This window comes from Cebus imitator, unplaced genomic scaffold (assembly GCF_001604975.1).
Source record: "Cebus imitator isolate Cc_AM_T3 unplaced genomic scaffold, Cebus_imitator-1.0 Scaffold36, whole genome shotgun sequence".
Lineage (NCBI taxonomy): Eukaryota > Metazoa > Chordata > Mammalia > Primates > Cebidae > Cebus > Cebus imitator.
The window spans coordinates 1,013,356-1,033,189 of NW_016107351.1; the positions used below are offsets into that span (position 1 = coordinate 1,013,356).

The 19,834-nt window shown below is 56.8% G+C and overlaps 1 protein-coding gene and 1 pseudogene across 5 annotated transcripts in view; both read left to right on the plus strand.

The window, feature by feature from the left end:
• The window catches only part of CSNK1D (casein kinase 1 delta), a 40,793-nt gene extending 21,290 nt beyond the window's left edge, over positions 1-19,503 (plus strand). For 2 of the 4 annotated variants that reach the window (XM_037737151.1, XM_017524749.2), the window contains exons 3-9: positions 5,444-5,592; positions 6,512-6,740; positions 7,097-7,267; positions 7,847-7,995; positions 9,612-9,783; positions 10,192-10,331; positions 14,685-16,873. In XM_037737151.1, coding sequence (XP_037593079.1) covers positions 5,444-5,592; positions 6,512-6,740; positions 7,097-7,267; positions 7,847-7,995; positions 9,612-9,783; positions 10,192-10,331; positions 14,685-14,735 — 1,061 coding nt within the window. In that variant the 3' untranslated portion in view covers positions 14,736-16,873. Of the gene's footprint in view, positions 1-5,443; positions 5,593-6,511; positions 6,741-7,096; positions 7,268-7,846; positions 7,996-9,611; positions 9,784-10,191; positions 10,332-13,462; positions 13,527-14,684; positions 16,874-19,401 lie in introns of those variants that run through there. The other 2 variants (XM_017524750.2, XM_017524748.2) reach the window with 2 other exon arrangements.
• LOC108301624 lies at positions 7-3,259 on the plus strand (annotated as a pseudogene). Its single transcript, XR_001823951.1, has one exon. The product of XR_001823951.1 is annotated as a G protein-coupled receptor kinase 6-like (transcript).
• Positions 19,504-19,834: the final 331 nt, after the last annotated feature.

Sequence of the window (19,834 nt, forward strand, 5' to 3'; positions counted from 1 at the left end):
AAAAAAAAAAAAAAAAAAAAAAAACAAAGATGGTGTCATTAAATACACCTTCAGTTACAGATGGATCGTGAGTCCATGCCACATATGTCTTTTGAGTACATGAAAGTTTTAGTGTTACGCAATGCAGTTTGTATTCTGTAACTTCTTTTGACCCAGAGTATTCCTGAGATTATTCCCCACAGATTGCAGCTGTAGGTAATGGATTTTCATTGTTTGATTGTCTACATAGCTCTATAAAGTAGCTTCCTCTTACGAATTGTGTTGAGCCCTGGGGAGTGTCTGGCATTTGTTCTTAGGGACAGTGCTTTTGTGCACATTCTGTCCATGTGTCTGGGGCACATGTGCGAACACCTGCATCTGCTGCTTCTTGGCGCATGGAAGTGTCTAGTTCTGCAAGATAATGCAGGAACCCGCACATTGATGCATGTCTGTTTTTCCGAGGTGTTGTGCAGGTTTCCACTTCCCCTGCAGCACAGCAGAGTTGCATCATCCTCAGCCTCACAGCACTGTTTTCAGCAGGGCGGGGGAATGATGAAAAAGGCAGAAATAAAAGTGCTGTTACTGGCGGTGGCGGCGGCCGGGGAGGCAGCGGTGCAGTCAGTGCTAGCCAAGCTGAGCCGCGCTGATCTCCATCCAGCCCCGGCTGTCGCGTGCGGGCCTGGCGGCGCCGCATCCCGTGGAGCTCGAGAACATCGTAGCGAACACAGTGCTACTCAAGGCCCGGGAAGGTGGCGGTGGGAATCGCAAAGGCAAAAGCCAGAAACGGCGGTAGATGCTCCAGTTCCCCCACATCAGCCAGTGTGAAGAGCTGCGGCTCAGCCTTGAGGGTAACTACCGCAGCCTTTGCGAGTGGCAGCCCATTGGGCGCCTGCTGTTTTGAGAGTTCTGTGCCATGAGGCCGGAGCTGAGCCACTGCATCGCCTTCCTGGATGGGCTGGCCGAGTATGAAGTGACCCTGGATGAGAAGTGGAAGGCATGTGGGTGGCGACTAATGCAGAACTTTCTGACCCACACGGGTCCTGACCTCATCCCTGAGGTCCCCCTGCAGCTGGTGACGAACTGCGCCCAGCAACTGGAGCAGGGGTCCTGCAAAGACCTCTTCCAGGAACTCACCCGGCTGACCCACAAGTACCTGAGCGTGGCCCCATTTGCCGACTACCTTGACAGCATCTAATTCAACCGTTTCCTGCAGTGGAAGTGGCTGGAAAGGCAGCCAGTGACCAAAAACATCTTCAGGCAGTACCGAGCCCTGGGCAAAGGTGGCTTTGGGGAGGTGTGTGCCTGCCAGATGCGGGCCGCAGGCAAGTTGTATGCCTGCAAGAAGCTAGAGAAAAAGCGGATCAAGAAGCGGAAAGGGAAGGCCATGGCGCTAAAGGAGCAGCGGATCCTAGAGAAAGTGAACAGTAGGTTTGTAGTGAGCTTGGCCTGTGCCTGTGAGACCAAGGACGCACTGTGCCTGCTGCTGACGCTGATGAACGGAGGCGACCTCAGGTTCTACCACATGGGCCATGCCGGCTTCTCCAAAGCGCAGGCTGTCTTCTACACCACCGAGATCTGCTGCGGCCTGGAGGACCTGCACCGGGAGCGCGTCGTGTATAGGGGCCCAAAGCCAGAGATCGTCTTGCTGGATTACCACGGCCACATCCGCCTCTCCGACCTGGGACTGGCTGTGCTTGTACCCGAGGGCTAGACCATCAAAGGCCGTGTGGGCACTGTGGGCTACATGGCTCTAGAGGTGGTGAAGAACGAAGGGTACGTGTTCAGCCCTGACTGGTGGGCACTAGGCTGCCTCCTGTACGAGATGATCGCAGGCCAGTCACCCTTTCAGCAGAGGAAGAAGATCAGGCGGAAGGAGGTGGAGCGGCTGGTGAAGGAGGTGCCCGAGGAGTATTCAGGGCACGTTTCCCCACAGGCCCGCCCACTCTGCTCCCAGCTCCTCTGCAAGGACCCTGCCAAACGTCTGGGGTGTCGTGGGGGCAGTGCCCGTGAGGTGAAGGAGCACCCCCTCTTTAAGAAGCTGAACTTCAGTCGGCTGGGAGCCGGCATGCTGGAGCTGCCCTTCAAGCCTGATGATCCCTAGGCCATTTACTGCGAGGATGTCCTGGACACTGAGCAGCTCTTCACCGTCAAGGGCTTGGCGCTGGAGCCCACTGACCAAGACTTCCACCAGAAGTTTGCCACAGGCAGCATGCCCACCTCGTGGCAGAACGAACAGATGGAGACGGAGTGCTTCCAGGAACTGAATATCTTTGGGCTGGATGGCTCAGTTCCCCCAGACCTGGACTGGAAGGGCCAGCCACCTGCACCCCCTAAAAAGGGACTGCTACAGAGACACTTCAGTCACCAAGATTTGCTGTGGAAACTGCAGCAGCAATGAGGAAGAGCTCCCCACCTGCCTCTAGCCCCGAGCCTGAGGCCCCCACCGGCAGTTGGCGGTAGCAGCTACTTCAAGTGCTGTTCACAGTTTTGCACAGTGGTCTTCCCCATTGTCCACTCGAGTGGTGGCCTGGGGAGCACAGATGGAACTGTTCCCAGCGTCCTCCGCCCCTCAGCCCCTGGCCTGGCTGAGTGTGGCAAGGCCTGGGCTGTCCCTAGGACAAAGGTGCGTCCCTTCAGCTCTTCTCTGTGAAGCTCGGGGCTTTCTGTATTTATACAAATGTATACAGCGACCGAAGCGTTCTTAATTCCCACCGCAGACCTGGCGCCCCCGCCTTGGCTCCTGGGGGCAGCCAGCCCTGGCTGGGAGAGTGGGAGCTGACAGAGGAGCCACTGCCAAAGTCAGGGCTCCTCCGGCCCAGTTTGGACGGCTGAGGGTGGTCACGGCCCTGAGCCCTCAGCACTGTGCTGGGTCACCCCCCTGCATTCCCCCAGCCTCTGAGTAAGACTCATGCCTGCCTTTGCTGCCTTGGGCTCAGGCTGCTACCCTGAGGGGCCCAAAGCTGTCCCTTCTCAGTGCTTGTCAGAGCTGGATCTGGGGCCTCTGTATCTCCTGGGCCTGTGCCAAAGTGGCCAGAGATTGGGTTGGCAGTGAGACCCATCAGTCCACTGCCCCAGCTAGCCCAGATAGGTCTGCCTCTGCCTTTCAGCTCCCAGGGCCTGGTCCCTGATGTTGGGCCCTGTCCTGAAGACACCTCTTTCAGAAACGCCCGAGCCCAGCCCCTAGGTGGGGGTGGGGCATCCCCTGGACAACCCTCAAACATTCCGGACTCCCCTCATAATGATAGATACATGTGCCCAGCCCAAAAAAAAAAAAAAAAAATAGTGCTATCACTGGCGTATGATGCGATGTAATTTCCTACATGGGGCTCTCAGAACAGATTAGAGAGTTTAGCAAGTTTAAGATCAAAATATTAAATCAATTCATTTTGTTAAACCAACAACAATTAATTATAAAATTAATTTGAAAAATATTGCTTACAATAGCAAAAGCATATCTAGGGATAAATGTTAAGACCGATGTGTGTGCATAAAATGTGTAAACTTTATTGAAGGACATTTAAGGAAGATCTGCCTAATTCTCCCCCATGTTCAGAGAAGGGAAAAGGACAGCTGTCAGGTCTCTCAAAGTTGCTCCTAACACTCAGTGATGTTCCCATCGAAAGCCAGGCATTTCTCTAATATGACAAGGTAACTCTAGAATTCATTGAGGAGAGTGCAGGGCCAGGGTTAATTAAAACACTTGTGAAAAAGAGGCGCATTTGCTCTGTAAACACCAGAACTTATTATAAAACTGTTGTGATGAAACTATGTAGTTCTGGCCACGAGAAGGGCTTAGAAGGATTGACAGGCCAGAACACTGAGCATGCCAGGCCTCGAGGTTTTCGAAGTATCATTCTCTGTTAAGAGGAGCCCTGAGATTGGGCGCAGTGGCTCACTCCTGTAATCCCGGCACTTTGGGAGGCTGAGGCAGGCAGATCAGGAGATCAAGACCAGCCTGGCCAACATGGTGAAACCCTGTCCCTACTGAAAATACAAGAATTAGCTGGGCATGGGGGCGCGTGCTTGTAATCCTAGCTACTCGGGAGGCCGAGGCAGGAGAATCGCTTGAACCTGGCAGTAGGAGGTTGCAGTGAGCTGAGATCATGCCACTGTACTCCAGCCTGGCTCCATCTCAAAAGAGGAGCCCCAAGTGCTTGGAGAGAGAAGCAGCTGATTCCAGGGGTGGTGCAGCAAGAAGGAAGGCGAATCTGGAACCCGAGGAACTGTACTGTATTGGAGTGGGGAACGGGGACTGGAGAATCCGTAATGCTGCATACAGAGAAACAGTAATTCACAAAGCTGTAATAAGGTTCCGTATGTGAAAGACCCAAAATTGGAAACTTTTTGAGTGCTAACATGCTCAAAGGAAATGCTACTCGGAGCATTTTGGATTTTCAGATTAGGGATGCTCAGCTGTGAAGTATAATGCAGCTATTGGGAGAATCTGAGAGTAAATATGTATTTGCTTATCTGTATATCTGATACACATTTTCAGATTTATATATACAAGTTTTTTTTTTTTTGGGGGGGTGGGGACGGAGTTTCGCTCTTGTTACCCAGGCTGGAGTGCAATGGCGCGATCTCGGCTCACCGCAGCCTCCGCCTGCTGGGTTCAGGCAATTCTCCTGCCTCAGCCTCCTGAGTAGCTGGGATTACAGGTGCCCGCCACCACGCCAGGCTAATTTTTTTGTAGAGACAGGGTTTCACAATTTTGACCAATATGGTCTTGAACTCCTGACCTTGTGATCTGCCTGCTTCAGCCTCCAAAGTGCTGGGATTACAGGCGTGAGCCACTGCACCCGGCCTGTTAGCCTTTTTAGTGTTGGTTATGCCTTCAGCATGGATACTATTCATCCATTTTTAATTTTTTCTTGTTGAATTTATTGTGTCTTTATTCTCACTTCCCTTGATTTGTAGATTTCAAGCCTGGGTTACTGTGTAAATCCTCAGAAAGTTTTCATTGCTTTTGCTTTTCTCTTATCCAGTCAAATATTTCTACCAACACGAGAGTAATTGAACATATTTTCTTTCCTCACCTAACCCATGGTAGCTGCTTTCTCTCCTAAACCTCCTCCCCTCTCTAGTACTACGTCTGTGGCGGGCTGTGCTGGTCGTTTCTGCCTGAGCCCTTTCTCCCCTGCATTGCTGCTGCTTCCTGTGTCTCCCACCCCCCTGCCCTAGAAGGCCGGAGTCAGGGAGGTGGGGCTTTGATCCCCTCTTTGTCTCCCTTGCAGCTCCTGCCTGCTTGGCCCTCATCCAACATCTGCCTTGGGCTATTTACTGACGGATGGGGCTTTATCTCGAGGGTGGGTCCCTGAGGACAGGCATTGCTGGAGTCTTCTTCCCCCACTACCTCTGCCCCATTGGGGATTGTCACCATGACCCTTGGTGTGCATATCGGAGACTCAGTGTGGAGCTGAGGCAGGACCTAGACTGAAACGCTGTGTGTGATTTCCTCTCCTAGTGGGCATCCCCACCATCAGATGGTGCGGGGCAGAGGGGGACTACAACGTCATGGTGATGGAGCTGCTGGGGCCAAGCCTGGAGGACCTCTTCAACTTCTGTTCGAGGAAATTCAGCCTCAAAACTGTCCTGCTGCTTGCCGACCAGATGGTAAGGACTGCTCACTGACACTCGGTCGCTCACTGTGCTGTTCTTGGCATTATTATGGCTGTTAATTCGCAGAGGAAATGGAAACATGTTGAGCCTCAACCTCGAGGCTAAGGTGGCACGGCTGAGTGGCTTGGAGGCCACCCTCTCGGTACCAGCACAGCATGCTTCCGTTTAGTGGGCTCCCTGAGTCTCTCAGGGACACGCATGTGATTCCTAACCACATCTGTGCAGTTTCTGTTCATTCTCGTGTGTATCCTTTGTGAAGAGCAGAGCTGGGAGAGACCACTGTCTAGGGGTGGGGGTTGTCCCCTCTTTCTGTCATCTCATCTCTTTTTTTTTTTTTTTTTTTTTTTTTTTTTTTTTTTTTTTTTTTTTTTTTTTTTTTTTTTTTTTTTTTTTGAGATGGGGTCTTGCTCTGTCGCCCAAGTTGGAGTGCAGTGGTGTGATCTCGGCTCACTGCAACCTCTGCCTCCCTGGTTCAAGCGATTCTCCTGCCTCAGCCTCCCAAGTAGCTGGGACTACAGGCGCAAGCCACCACACCCAGCCAATTTTTGTATTTATAGTAGAGGGGGTTTCACCTTGGCGGCCAGAATGGTTTTGATCTTTTGACCTTGTGATCTGCCTGCCTCGGCCTCCCAAAGTGCTGGGATTACAGGTGTGTGCCACCAGGCCTGGCCCACACCTCTATTTTGCGGGAGCAGAGGGCAAAGCGCCTAGGTTGTGGAGGATGGAGGGTTGCTGAAGGCACCTGGGGGAACAGTTTGGTCAGTTCTGCGTCTCCTCACTATTGGTTAAACTACCCTGCTGTGGCTGAGGGGCAAAAAGAACACAGCCGCTGGCATGGTGTCCTGCAGTCGAACGGTCCCTTTCTGAGGCCACCTTGGGGTGCCATCTCATGCCCTTGCTTCTCTGCTCACAGATTAGTCGCATCGAATACATTCATTCGAAGAACTTCATCCACCGGGATGTGAAGCCGGACAACTTCCTCATGGGCTTGGGGAAGAAGGGCAACCTGGTGTACATCATCGACTTTGGGCTGGCCAAGAAGTACCGGGACGCGCGCACCCACCAGCACATCCCCTATCGAGAGAACAAGAACCTCACGGGGACGGCGCGGTACGCCTCCATCAACACGCACCTTGGAATTGGTGAGCCCCTGGGTGTGGGGTCACTGGCCTTGGCCTAGGGTGCCTTTTGGGTGTTTGTCTCCATGCCTCAGCCCAGGGAGAGGCCAGCCTAGCTGGGGGTGCGAGCGTGTCATCAGACCTTTGTGGCAGACAGGGTGGCTCATGGCTGCCAGGTGTGGGGGTGGTAGGCGGATGCTGGGATGTTTCTGAGTCACCTGTGATGTGTTTGGGAATTTCCTGAGGATGCATGAAGGCAGCTTTGGGTGAGAGTGATCCAGGCATGTGTCTGAGGGTTGTCTGTGCTGTGTCAGCAGGTTCTTTTGCTTTTACATGAGCACATGAGTGTCGTCCTTCACGCCGTTTCCTTTTCTTTTCAGAACAATCCCGAAGAGATGACTTGGAGTCTCTGGGCTACGTGTTAATGTACTTCAATCTGGGCTCTCTCCCCTGGCAGGGGCTGAAGGCCGCCACCAAGAGACAGAAATATGAAAGGATTAGCGAGAAGAAAATGTCCACCCCCATCGAAGTGTTGTGTAAAGGCTACCCTTGTAAGTCTCTGGAGGCCTCCTCTCAGTGGAGCTGCTCATGGGGGTTGCCCACGTGTTGGGCCCACGGCTCAGGAGAGTTGCAGGCCTTCAAAAGGGTGGTGGCAGGAACGAGGGGTGCTTTTAAGTATGGAGGTAACAGCCGGCCCTCCTGTTCAACTTGACTTACTTGCTAAGTGCCCATCCGTGTGGGGAGCACTTGGAGGCCCTGGACAGACGGCAGGCAAGGGGGCCCGAGCCTCGGGGTCCCGAGTGGCTGGAAAAGGACAGTTGGGCAGTGGTGGGACCTCTCTCTGCCCTGGCTGCCCTCTCTGGCCCCCTCCAGCTTTGGGAGCTCGAGAGTTTTTCTTTGCATTTGTAGATTGCCCCAGGATACACATCTCAGATGAAACTAAATTGTGCTTTTGGACTTGAATTCTTATAAATGCTTTCTTAAGGCCTAGAGCCATAGAACTCTGGCGGGTGTTTTAATCGCTCTTCTCCCCTTGAGTGTGCAGCAGCAGGCAGTAGACAGCGGCGCAGACAGACTCCTCCAGTTGCTGTCGGGTTTTGAGAGCTAGCTTTGAGTTTCCTGTTTTGCAGCTGAGTTTGCCACATACCTGAATTTCTGCCGTTCCTTGCGTTTTGACGACAAGCCTGACTACTCGTACCTGAGGCAGCTTTTCCGGAATCTGTTCCATCGCCAGGGCTTCTCCTACGACTATGTGTTCGACTGGAACATGCTGAAATTTGTAAGTGGCACTGCCAGCATGTTTGCTCCATGTGCTGTTCGGGGGCTGCCTCTTCAGCTAGAGGCCAGCGGCCTCTTGTTCAGGGGACTATGCTGTATAGGGAGCATCTGCCCTGCAGTGAAGGGCAAGTGTGTTGTAGCGGGCAGGAATTTGACTGAGTGGGCGTCTGCTTATGGGAAAGGGGTGCCAAGTAGTAAGATGCCATCAGGGAAAGCAGAGGGGTCCGTGGGAGTCTTGGATGTGGACAGCAAGAGGCCCCCCTCTCCACTATCACCAAGCAGAGCTAGGGCTCAGAGCACGCCTCAGGGGAAGAGGGCGGGGGTTGGGAGTGCATCTTCCCAGTCACTGTGCCACATGGTCGTGGTGCCCACCAGATGGGTGGGGTTGGGGCCTGGTGAGGTGCGGCTGGTCCAGCCTGACCCTGTCATGAGCTGGTTTTGCTTGTGGCGTTCTGGTTGTGGGTGTGAGAATGCCCTGGAGCAGCCCAGCCCCGGGTCCCTTGTCTAAGCTTAATTACTATTCAGATGCCACTGCCAGAAATGAAGCTCCTGTGTAACTGTTGTGTTCTTTCATTAAAAACTCTGTTTAGTTATCAGTTTTGAATAGAAGTTGGAGCCTTTGCAGGTGACAATCTAATGAAGGAGCAGAACTGCCTCTTGGGAGGATACAAAAACAACTGCCTTGTCTGATGGTGGTGCAGGGGCCAGGGAGGGGTGGGGGGGCCCTGGACCCAGCCTCAGCACCTCCAGGTGCTGGGAGGGGTGGGCTCTGCAGGGCGGGTCAGTCCTCTGCCAGGGCTGTGCTGCCTTGGGAGGCGTCAGAGCCACGCTCCTGCTGCGTTGGAGTCACCTGGCCCTCAGAGCAGGCTGGGCTAGGGTTTTCCATAAACGTGTTGGGCTGTGTGTAGCCCAGTGGGCGTGGCTGTGTCCAGTGAGCTTTATTTGCAGGAAAAGGTGGCAGCTGGGTTTGGGCCCGGGGCTATAGTTTGCAGGCCTCTGCTGCACAGCACTGGCAGTTAGAATCTGCTCTTTTGTAGGCTGCTGTCTGGGCTTAAAAGCTGACCTCCCCACCCCCATGCATCTGGATAGTGCAGCACAGACCTGGCTGCCGGCCTCGCCTCCACACCTGTGCAGACTGTTGGGGGCCGCAGGGTCTGGACCCTGAGTGGACTCCTTATCTGACCAAACGTTCTCATCCCCGCCCCACTTTCCTCCCCAGCTGTCACCATTTGGGGCCTGTCTCTGGCCTCCAGTGGTTCCTGTTCCTCTCCTTTCCCTGCACGTGTCAGTGAGGATGTTCACAGAGGAGCAGGCGGCCCAGCTGCTGCCCATTTTGAAGTTTAAGGAAGTTCTGAGCCCCCAGGGAAGTGCCGTGGCGAGTGGGGTTTTTTCGATTGTTGGGGGAGCTTAGAGGCCTGGCTCTGACCCCTTTCTGGGATGGCGCTGGCATCCCATGGGGAGAAACATTGTTGTGCAGCATGCGGGCGGCTTCGCAGCCGGTCTTGAGCCCCAGTGCCCTTTGGTAGGTATTTTCTCACGTGGCTGGGGCAGCTCAGGACCTGGGGTTGCTGTCTGCCAAATCCGGTTCCATGCCGGCCTCACCTCCTTCCTCCTCAGGGTGCCAGCCGGGCTGCCGACGACGCCGAGCGGGAGCGCAGGGACCGAGAGGAGCGGCTGAGACACTCGCGGAACCCGGCCACCCGCGGCCTCCCTTCCACAGCCTCTGGCCGCCTTCGGGGGACGCAGGAAGTGGCTCCCCCCACACCCCTCACCCCTACCTCACACACGGGTGAGTGCCCCCCTCCCAGCACTCTGGGACGGCTTCCTGTGTCTCAGGGTTGGTGGGGGCAGCGCACTCGGTGGTGGACACTGAATTTCCCGTGCAAGGTGATACTTACTCTTGAGAGTGGATGAGCCGGGCTGCCTGGGCGCCTTTAGAAATTCGGGCACCTGCTGGTGTGTGAGATTCCTTCCGCATCCCACGTTCCTCCCGTGTGAGCCCCTCAGTCTCAGTCCCATTCCGCTGCGTGTTCCTCCGGCTGGATCTGAGTGTTGGTGGCCATTGGCTCTGCCGGCTCCTGACTGTCCAGGCAGCCCAGGGTCCTCTCCGGCCACAGCCTCTCACAGGAAGAAAGCCCTGAGTGCGAAGCAGCAAGCAGCCGGGGGCAGCCCACTCTGTTTCTCTTCCTCTCCCCAGCGAACACCTCCCCCCGGCCCGTCTCTGGCATGGAGAGAGAGCGGAAAGTGAGTATGCGGCTGCACCGCGGGGCGCCCGTCAACATCTCCTCCTCCGACCTCACGGGCCGACAAGATACCTCTCGCATGTCCACCTCACAGGTAGGTGCAGAGCTTCTGGGCGGGCACCGGCCTCGGCTGTGCCATCCAAGTCCAGAACAGGCTGTGGTTTCTGAAGGGCTTGTTTCCTTCCTTCTTTTCCCCCATTTTTGAGAGTTGTTAATCTTGCCGAGGCGTGGTGGCTGATAAGGCTTCTGAGGAGAGCCTGGGAGACAGGCTGGGCCATCACAGGGCTCGTCTTGTGGTCGCAGGCGGCCAGTCTCAGGTCTCAGGTCTCCGAGGCCAGCAGACCGTGGGGGCTTTCTCCTGCCATCTGAGTGCCCTGCTGCCCCCAGCCATCCCCCCGCAGGCAGCACCACTCGCCTGTTCATCCCTCGTCCGGGGTGCGTTGCTGTGAGTGTCCTGGCCCACGGACCTTCCTCATTCTTGCTGCTGGCCGGGGTTGAAGGCCTGTAGGGACCTCCACGGGCTCCCCATAAGACCCTCCCTGCTAGTGTGCCCTGCAGCGAGGATTCCATTCTTTTGACGGCCTTGTTTGTCTTCCCTCGGACACGAAGCACCCCTGCTGCACAGCAAAGGCAGGCAGCCCAGCTCGGCCACAGGTGCCGCCTTGTCAGCACCCTTCTCCAGCCGCCTCTCCTCTCCTCGCTCTGGCTTGTTGTCTTTTGCGTTTGCTAACGTGCTCTTCGAACCAGAACAGCTTTCTACCTACGGATCCGTTGTGTTTCTTCAAAGTATTCTGGGTTGTTCACCAACAGGGGCAGGGTTGCCCTGTCAGGACTGTGTTTCACCAGCAGGCACCCTGGGGGTACCAAGATCCCCCACGGGTCTTCTGGATGAGCAGGAACTCTGTTCAGAAACGCCCTCGAGTCTGGCTGTGGGCTTGTGGGGCAGCGTCTCTTGGGGTCACAGGATGGAGCCAGGCCCGCTGTCGTGAGCGGGGCTGGGCGCAGCTGGCTAGCCAGGAAAGCGCCGGTGTGGGGAGCACTCTTGACCACTAGCTATCTTTTAGTAAGTGAGTTTAGGCCAGGCATGGTGGATCACGTCTGTAATCCCAGCACTTTGGGAGGCCGAGGCAGGTGGATCATAAGGTCAGGAGTTCAAGACCAGCCTGGCCAAGATGATGAATCCCCATCTTTACTAGGAGGGGGGGCGGATTGAAAAATTAGCTGGGTGCGGTGGCAGGCACCTGTAATCCTAGCTTACTTGGGAGGCTGAGAGTGGAGAATCACCTGAACCTGGGAATCGGAGGTTGTAGAGCTGAGATCGTGCCACTGCACTTCAGCCTGGCTGACAGAGTGAGATTCTGCCTCAAAAAAAAAAAAAAGAGTGAGTTTATTGCACGTTTCTAATTCACTAGTAATTTAACTAGAAGTGGATTTCTTGTATGGTAACATTCTCTCGAAAAGACCAAAGATGCAGGGATTTTGACTTTGTGGTTATTTGCATTGGGCATGAGGGGTCTGGCCTGCGTCACGAGAGTGGGTCCCTTACATGCGCACAGTCCTGGTCTCACCTCCAGACACAGAAACGGTTTAATGGGTTTCTTCCCACGAGCCTGGCACTCACACCTCAATTCCTGGGAGCAGGTCCCAGGAGGGTCTGCCCGTGCCCACCTGTTTTCTTGACGCGTGGCGGTTCTGTAGCCCCTGAACCATGGAGCAGGAGCTAGGATTCGTCCCCACGCTGGGCGCTGACTGGACGTGGATGGCCTCATCCCAACGCTTGGCTGACAAAAGACTAGGGAAGGGGTCTGAGTGCTTTTTTTGTTTGTTTATTTTAAAGAAAATAAAGTCTCTAGTGGTTTGACATCTTTGAGGGCAGCGAAGGAAGCCTGGGCAGTAACAACCCTGAGTCCAGCTGCCTCTTCTCAGCACACGGCCCTGGCGGCACCTATGGCCATCAGCCACCAGCCCCCAATGTGGCCGTGAACAGTGCCTCCTTCCATGGTTTGCTATGGCAGGAACTCACGGCTGGGCTCTTAGGCACTTGTTTTCACATGAGGAAATATGATGTGGGCTCTAACAACAGGGAGGAGTCTCCAGAGAGAGTTGGTTTTGGGGTATGTTCCCTCCAAAAGAAGCATCTTGGCCTCTGCCCCTGGCCACCCTGGGGGGCCTTCCTGAGAGCCATGTTGAGGGCTCCCCGCCTGCAAGGTGGGCCCCTTCCTTCGTCACCATCTCATGGGAAGGTTTCGACCGTGTCCTCTTCCTGCCGGACTCTGCCAGCACCAGCACGCACAGTGGCTGTGGTCGGCAGCCCCCATTGTGAATCCCAGAGCGGGGAGACGGGAGGCTTGATTCCTCTGTGTGCCTCACCTGCTTGCTCGAGTGAGCTGGAGAGAGAGGCGCCAGGGGCAGTGACTCATCCCCGGCCAGTCTTCCTCCTTGGGCCGCTGCTCTTCCCAATTCTTTCTGCTCCTCTTAGGAGTCAGTGCACGCCGTGGAGATGGGAAGAGGCGGCAGAAAGGTCTCCTGGGCCTTGCTGGCTCTGGCTGTGTCTGCATGAGGGCAGGACCATGTAGCAGCCCTGCGTGTGGGTCCCTGAGTCCCCCACAGCTGAAGGACCCTGTCCCAGCCCGGCCTTCGCATGGGTCTGCTCTCTCTTCGCCCCCTCTCTTCTCGGGCTGCTGGTGTTCGGCCGGGTCTCTTTGGCCACGGTAGCCTTTGCCCTAAAGGCCATCTAGTTGCTGAGTCTGTTTGGGGTTTTTACTTGGTGAGAAGGCGGTTCCATCAGTCCGGCGGTTGATGAGTCGCTTTGATCAACCCCTGCTCAGAACTAGACCTGAACCCCGTTATCGTGCCGGCGAGGATGTGCGTCTCTTCCCTGCCTGCAGGCTGTGCCCTGAGACCCAGTTGGGCTGCTCAGGACCTGCCATCCTGCAGGGCATCAGGTTCTCTTAGTGCTTGAGAAGAGTCAAGAGGGCCTGCCCCTCACCCTCATTGGCCTTAAGAGAAAGTGATTCCAGAAGAGGAGTGGCCGCCATTCTCATCCAGAGGCCAGTCCTAAGAGGCAAGTGAGGCTGCGGGCCATGCCTGGGCTCCCCTAGCCGGCACCTGTCGGAGGTCTGTGGGCCTGGCTGAGGCGAGAACGCCTGTCTGGACACAGGGCCAACACAGGTAGTCAGGGGGCCGGCGGGACGCTTACCAACAGCTGTCTTTTCCCCATCTCAGAATAGCATTCCTTTCGAACACCACGGCAAGTAGCTGCTCGTCTCCCATCGGAAGGCAGCACTGGGTGAGTGTGCGTGTGGCGGGCGCCAGGCAGCAGCGCCGGGTGGGTGGGAGCCACCATGCCCCGCCTGCCTGCCCGTGGGAGCTTGCAGGTGGGCTGGGTTTGCATGCCAGGTGCTGGAGGTAGAGTGAGGCTTCTTCTGCTGTTATTCTTGTGTGGTGCAGAGCGGCTGCAGTCCGCTGCCCAGTCTTGGGGGGAGGCTGTCCACAGAGACTCTTGGAACAGAGTAACTTCAGGAGACCGTCCTGTTGGCCTGTGGCCTCCCTGTGACTGTGTTCAGTGCGCCGCCACTCCCCTCCTGTCCTGGGTGCCCGCCCATGGGGCAGGAGCGGCAAGGCGGGTGCCCCAAGTACTTGAGGTGCCTTGTCTGGGGTCGGCCGTGCCTGGAGGGGCGTCTGTGTCCTGCTCAGCTGAGTGGCTCCACGCTTGGTGTTGGGGGCTCCTAAGCTCTTGCTGCGCCACACTCCTGGTGGTCTCTGCCATGCCGGCTTTTCTAGTCACCCCTCTCTTCCTGTCTCATCTATCTCTGTTCTTGTTTTGTGTTTCTTTTCACACCTGGTCTCCGCCCAGCCGTCTTGTCCACGCAGCTTCGTCTGTATTAACTCCTCCTGCCGCAGCCCTCTCACTCCCTGCCGTCGGTGCATGGCCGACGTCCTCGCTGCGCTCCCTCCTCGGCGGCCACGTGCTCGGCGGCTCCTCCAGCAGGGGCTTGCGCTTGTGTCGGGTTCGTGCCGCTGGCAGGCCCGCTGCAGTTTTCACACTGTGCACACTCAGAAAATGTGTTGACAGGAACTGCTTTTCACATCTTCCCTGAGCAGGGGTCTTTGTTTTCAAACACCAGTTTCCTTTCCAGGAAGGGAGACCGGAGCGCCTGTCTCCGCTCCCCTTGGATCCTCCCACCCTGCCGAGCTCGGCTCCGCGGGCACCTTGCTTGCATGCCTCTTCCTCCTACCTGTCTTCCTGTCATTGGTTCTGCTGAGCACGTGTTCCAGCCACAGAGGCCCCTGTGTGTGGCTGGTGGCCCAGGCGTCAAGACTGGGGCTAGGCGGTGGCGGTGCGTCCCCTCCCTGCCCAGCGCCGTCACTGTGGTATCTGTGCCCGAGTGCCTGGCCGGCTCCCCCGGCCCCATGCTGACCTTCTCCTATGCTTTGGCTCCGACAGATTCCTGGTCGGGTGGCTTCCAGTGGTCTTCAGTCTGTCGTGCACCGATGAGAACTCTCCTTATTGCTGTGAAGGGCAGACAATGCATGGCTGATCTACTCTGTTACCAATGGCTTTACTAGTGACGCGTCCCCCGGTCTAGGACCGAAATGTTAACACCGGGAGCTCTCCAGGCCACTCACCCAGCGACGCTCATGGGGGAAACAAACTAAACGGACAGACTCCAAGAGCTGCCACCGCTGGGGCTGCACTGCAGCCCCCCCACGTGAACTCGGTTGTAAAGGGGCTGGGAAGAAAAGCAGAGAGAATTGCAGAGAATCAGACTCCCTTTCCAGGGCCTTTCAGCTCCCTCCAGTGGTGGCCGCCCTGTACCCCCCGACGATTCCACTGTAACTACCAATCTTCTACTTGGTTAAGACAGTTTTGTATCATTTTGCTAAAAATTATTGGCTTAAATCTGTGTAAAGAAATCTGTCTTTTTATTGTTTCTTTCTTGTCTGTTTTTGCGGTCTTACAAAAACATGTTGACTCTAGGGAATCCTGAGACAGTCGCTGGCTTGGAGTTTGTAGGAAGTGGAGTCAGGCAGGGAGAGGGTGCAGGCGGATCTCAAGGGTGTGTGTTGTGTTTGTTTTGCAGTGTTTTTGTTGTCCACTTTGGAGAGGAGATTTCTCATCAGAAGTCTGTGGTGTGTATGTGTGCATGGATGTGGTGGGACCTCTTTTACCTGGTTTTGGGGTCTCACCCTCCCTCCTATAACTGAAATGAAATGCCTGGCGTCGGGAACTCTTGAGGCCCTCAGAGAGCAGTTAGGGACTGCAGGCTGCCTCGGAGCAGGGGCGCGGTGGGTGTTACCAGGCAAAGCAATGCCTTTTCTTCCCCGGGAAGTGGGCAGGCAGCTGGAACTCTGAAGAACTTGGAAGCAGAGGCTTTGAGACCCTAGCAGGATTAGTTGGGAGTCCCAGGATTAAAGGTGGAAGATGTGTTTCTGGTCCCTCGGGAGCGGATTGTTAACCGAGAGGCGCGTGTGGTTATTTTGGTGTTTGTTGCCTTGCTGCCTTTGCACTTGATAAGTTTTCTTAACAGACTGTAAATGCTCCCGTGCCGGTTGGCACCCAATCTGTGTGTGTGCCTGTGCTCAAAACCAGCAGCGGGGCTGCCCTCTCCAGGTGCCAAGACTAGCTCAGAAAAGCCGGCGGGCCGAAGGGACTCGCCCTGAGGTGCCAAGGAGCAGGTGACTCTCCCAACCCGACCCAAAACCTCCACGTTGGGGAAGTAGGGTCTGCGCTCTTCGACCTTATGTTGGGCGCGTGTCCGTAGGAAGTGAAGCAGCGTCATGGGGCTGAGTCCCATCAGAAGGCAGGCGACCTCTGTGAGCTGGTGCTGCTCCGGGCTCACGCTGCTGTGCTCTGTGGTTCCCGGGATGCCTTCTCACCTCTCATTCCGTAGCAGTCGGGTGGTAGCCAGTGGCCGTGCACTCCTGATCCAGACACGCAGTGCAGTGTGTGTTCGCAGGCACTCCTCCATCGCCCTGTCATAGAGGACATTCCCTTTGGACTCGGGGGCCCCGAAGGTGTGCAGCTTGGTTCTTCCCTCCCTTCCCCAGAGTTCCCCGGATGCCGTAACTGGTAGGCATCCCGTAACACAGTTGTGCACTGTCCCAGCCGGCTGGCCGTCTTGTCTGAGCCCGTGGGTGCTTTCTGAATCCTAAGCTGGTTACTTCGTAAGCATTTTGGAGTGCAGGGCCTTGAGCAGGTGGGGGCTGTGTGTCTGGAAGTACAGAGGGAGGTTGGGGTGGGTCAGAGCCGAGTTAGAGATTTTCTTTGTTGCTTGATGCCTTCCTGAGGGTAGCTGTCTCCCACCCAGCAAGGCGTTGCGGCTGTGGCCTGAAGTGGCGCAAGCTTGCTTTGTAAATATCCGTGGTCCTGATGTAGTGCCAGAACATTTGTGCAAGGCAGCTCTGTGCCCGGGCTCCAGCCTGAACCTTGCTGGGTTGTGTCCTTGGAGTGTGGTAGTGACAGTCCTCGCCCAGCATCTAGTCCCCATCGTCCCGTGCAGGAAACGTAGGTAGGACGTCCGTGTCAACCTGTGCTCTGGCGACCAGTCTCCAAGCTGTGCGTTTGTATGGCCACTGTATTTGTGTACTTTAACAACTGTGTAAATAATAAATTCATAATGACTTCTACCTTTCTTCCCTGCCCTTTCCATGTGGTCTTTTATTTCATCGGCTTGAGATTTTTCCATGTGTTGAGGTAAACCATGTAAAAATCCTCTTTTGAGACAGCTGTTTGTTCTTTCTCATTCTGTTGGTCTGGGAGAGCTGCACGCTGGGCCTCCTGCTGGGCAGGGAGGGGTGGCAGCTGCTCCTCCCCGTGCCCCCCGCTCAGGCTCCGGCATGCACACAGAAGCCCACGAGAGCTCTGTGTGGTGGTTCTGGAGAGCCTCTGACCTCCACTGCCCTCAGCCACCTGCGGTGAGCGCCTGTCTGCTCCTGTCGCCAGAGAGCCATGCTGCTCCGTGAAGCCTGGGAGCTGCCCCTGATGGCCCTGCACAAACACGAAGATGCAGTTCCGTGCAGTTCCTCTCCGCCCTGCCTCCCCAGGATCTCACAGCAGTGGACCCCTTCTGAGGGGCTCAGGCTGCCGGAGCAGGGAGGTCTGCACCGATGGGTCACCACCAACTCTGTGTGGGTGAGCTCAGCTGGGCTAGGCCACCTCCCCTCCCAGCTCCTCCCGCCACCTCCACCCCACACTCTCCATTCTCCACTCCAGGCCACTCCCTTGTTCCCTTGGCCACAGCCATGCCGGCAGGCCGCGCTGCCTGAGATGAGAATATGCCTGTTTGTAGTCAAAGTGCAACAAGGACTTGAGGTGGCTTGCTTGGAGGTTGCTGGAACTAAGAATAGTGTCGCTTTCTGAGCCCCCCGTGGGTATGTGCTGAGGGGATCCCAGGGCTGTCCCGCCGACTCTGCCTGTGACATGCTCCTGCCCCAACCCGGGGGGTGCCCCTGGCCTGGAGCTCTGCCAGCCCCTCCTGCCCTGACTTTGCCTCCCCCCGGGCCCTTCCTCTTGGCCATTCTGACAGTACCCTGGACATCCTGAGCTGGATTCCCAGCCTTCCTGTCTCCAGGCTACCTCACATGCTTCCCTCTTGCTGGCACAGACTGAGATGCCATGTGGGGCCTCACTGTGGCCATGGGTGAGGCTCAGCCCCCGCCCCACTCAGTGCCATACCAGCCCCAACCAGAAAGTGGCAAGACCTGTGTTGCAGCTCCTGCCTGACCTTCCCAGACCCACCGCTTCCCCCGGGGTTTCCCTGCCCTGAGAGGGAGTAGGGGCTGCTCGTCTGCCAGGCCTGCTGGGTGGCGGCTCTGCAGCGCATCTCTCACCTGCGAGGGCCAGTGCGCACGGGTTAGAGGGTCTGTTCTCTGAACCTGAGTCTGGCTGGGTCTGTGTCCTCAGACATGGTTTAGACACTGAGAAAAGCAGGCCCTTCAGGTGCTAGGCAGCGCCTCCCCGGAGCTTCAGCACAGACCCCTCAGAAGGCAGAGGATGGCAGCATCTGGGGCCACTAGGCCCTTTTGGGGTCTCCTGTGCCCCTGTCCCCTCCCCAGCAGGGGCCCTGTACACATCTGTTCCAGGGCTGTTCTCAGGGAAGGCCCAGCCAGGCGGGCACCTCTCTTCCTCCCACTGATCTGGGGTCACATGACGATGTCTGTGCCCCCCACCCCCCACTCCACGTAGCAGTGGGTTCCGGATGGATGTGTGTCTGGTCAGGGTGTCTTCATAGCACATTAGACCTGGGCCACTTTTGGCACCAGAATCTGTCCCCAGGGTTGGGGGTAGCTCTGCCCCCAGCTTCCTCCAGTGGGCTACAGGCCTCCCTCCCCCTCGATCCCACCTGCCGGGTCAGACCAGACTGACTGCCCAGCGGGTTCTCTCCCATAAAAGCACCAGCCGAAGGAGGTGGCAGAACTCGCACCCACTCATGCCCACCCTACAGTGCAGGGACCCCAGCCCCCATGAGTCCTGTGCCCCCAGCCGAGCATGGTGACCTTTCCACATCTGGACCACTCCTGAATCACTGAGCAGCGTCCCTCAGGCACATCTCTCCGGCAGCAGCCCTGCTGGGGCTCTGCTGTGTGCTCTGGGTGTGGGGACCAGAGTGAGGCACATCAGGGGTGAGAGTTGAAATGGAGGGCCCACATCCTGCCTAGGGGAAGGTGAGGGCCCGAGATATCTGGACACAGAGGGTCCCAGGAACGGGCACCCCCTACCTGGCCCACGATCTCCCTGCCAGTTCCTTCGTAAGCCCAGGTCACACTCACAAGGCCAGCAGAACCAGGGACAGCCAGGTTCAGAGGGGGTACCCCCTTGGTCTGAGCAGCCTCCCTGGGGCTCTGACGTGGGAGGGCCGGCCAAGGAAGGCCATGTGTCCTCTGAGACCCAGGCTGCCTGCTCCCACCACCTCCTGCTCCCTTCAGCTTCTGGGTGGGGCTGGTGGACTCCAGACACATGGCCCTGGCTGTGCAGCGTTCCACCTTGATCCCTGCAGCTGCCAGCACTGCCTGGGCCCTGGTGGAGGCCTCCACAGCCCTGAGGCTACAGAGTTCCAGGGAACTCTGGGGAAGGGAGAGTTCAAGCCCAGCTGGGGCAAGGCCCGGGGCAGATGGGGGCAGCTGGGCCTGAGATGTGCACTTTCGCTTGCTTTTCATTGCAGAGGAGCAGGGATGTGGCGTCTCTCCGGCTGCACGCGGCCCGCCAGGGCACCCGCTGCCGTCCCCAGCGCCCGCGACGCACCTACTGAGGGCCCCGGCGGCCTCTGACCGGGCTCCCAGCCACGCAGGCCACTGCTGGCCACGAGGGCAGGTGGGTGTTAGGTGCTCAGGATAAGCACAAGTGCTGGGCCGGGCTGAATGGAGGATGGGGCACAAAGAGCGGCCTTGGCCACTGGGCACACTTCACTCAGCCAGGGGATGAGAAAGGGACGGCAGAAGAGTCCCGGTTCTACACACCAGTGAACAAAGTGGCCTGTTCCACCCCAGCTCCCATCTAAATACCACTTATGGGCTCCCTGGCACGTTTCAGAGACCCCCCTGGCACAGAAGCCTCCAGGCACCTGCCCTGCATCCCTCTCCACACAGTGCCTGCCC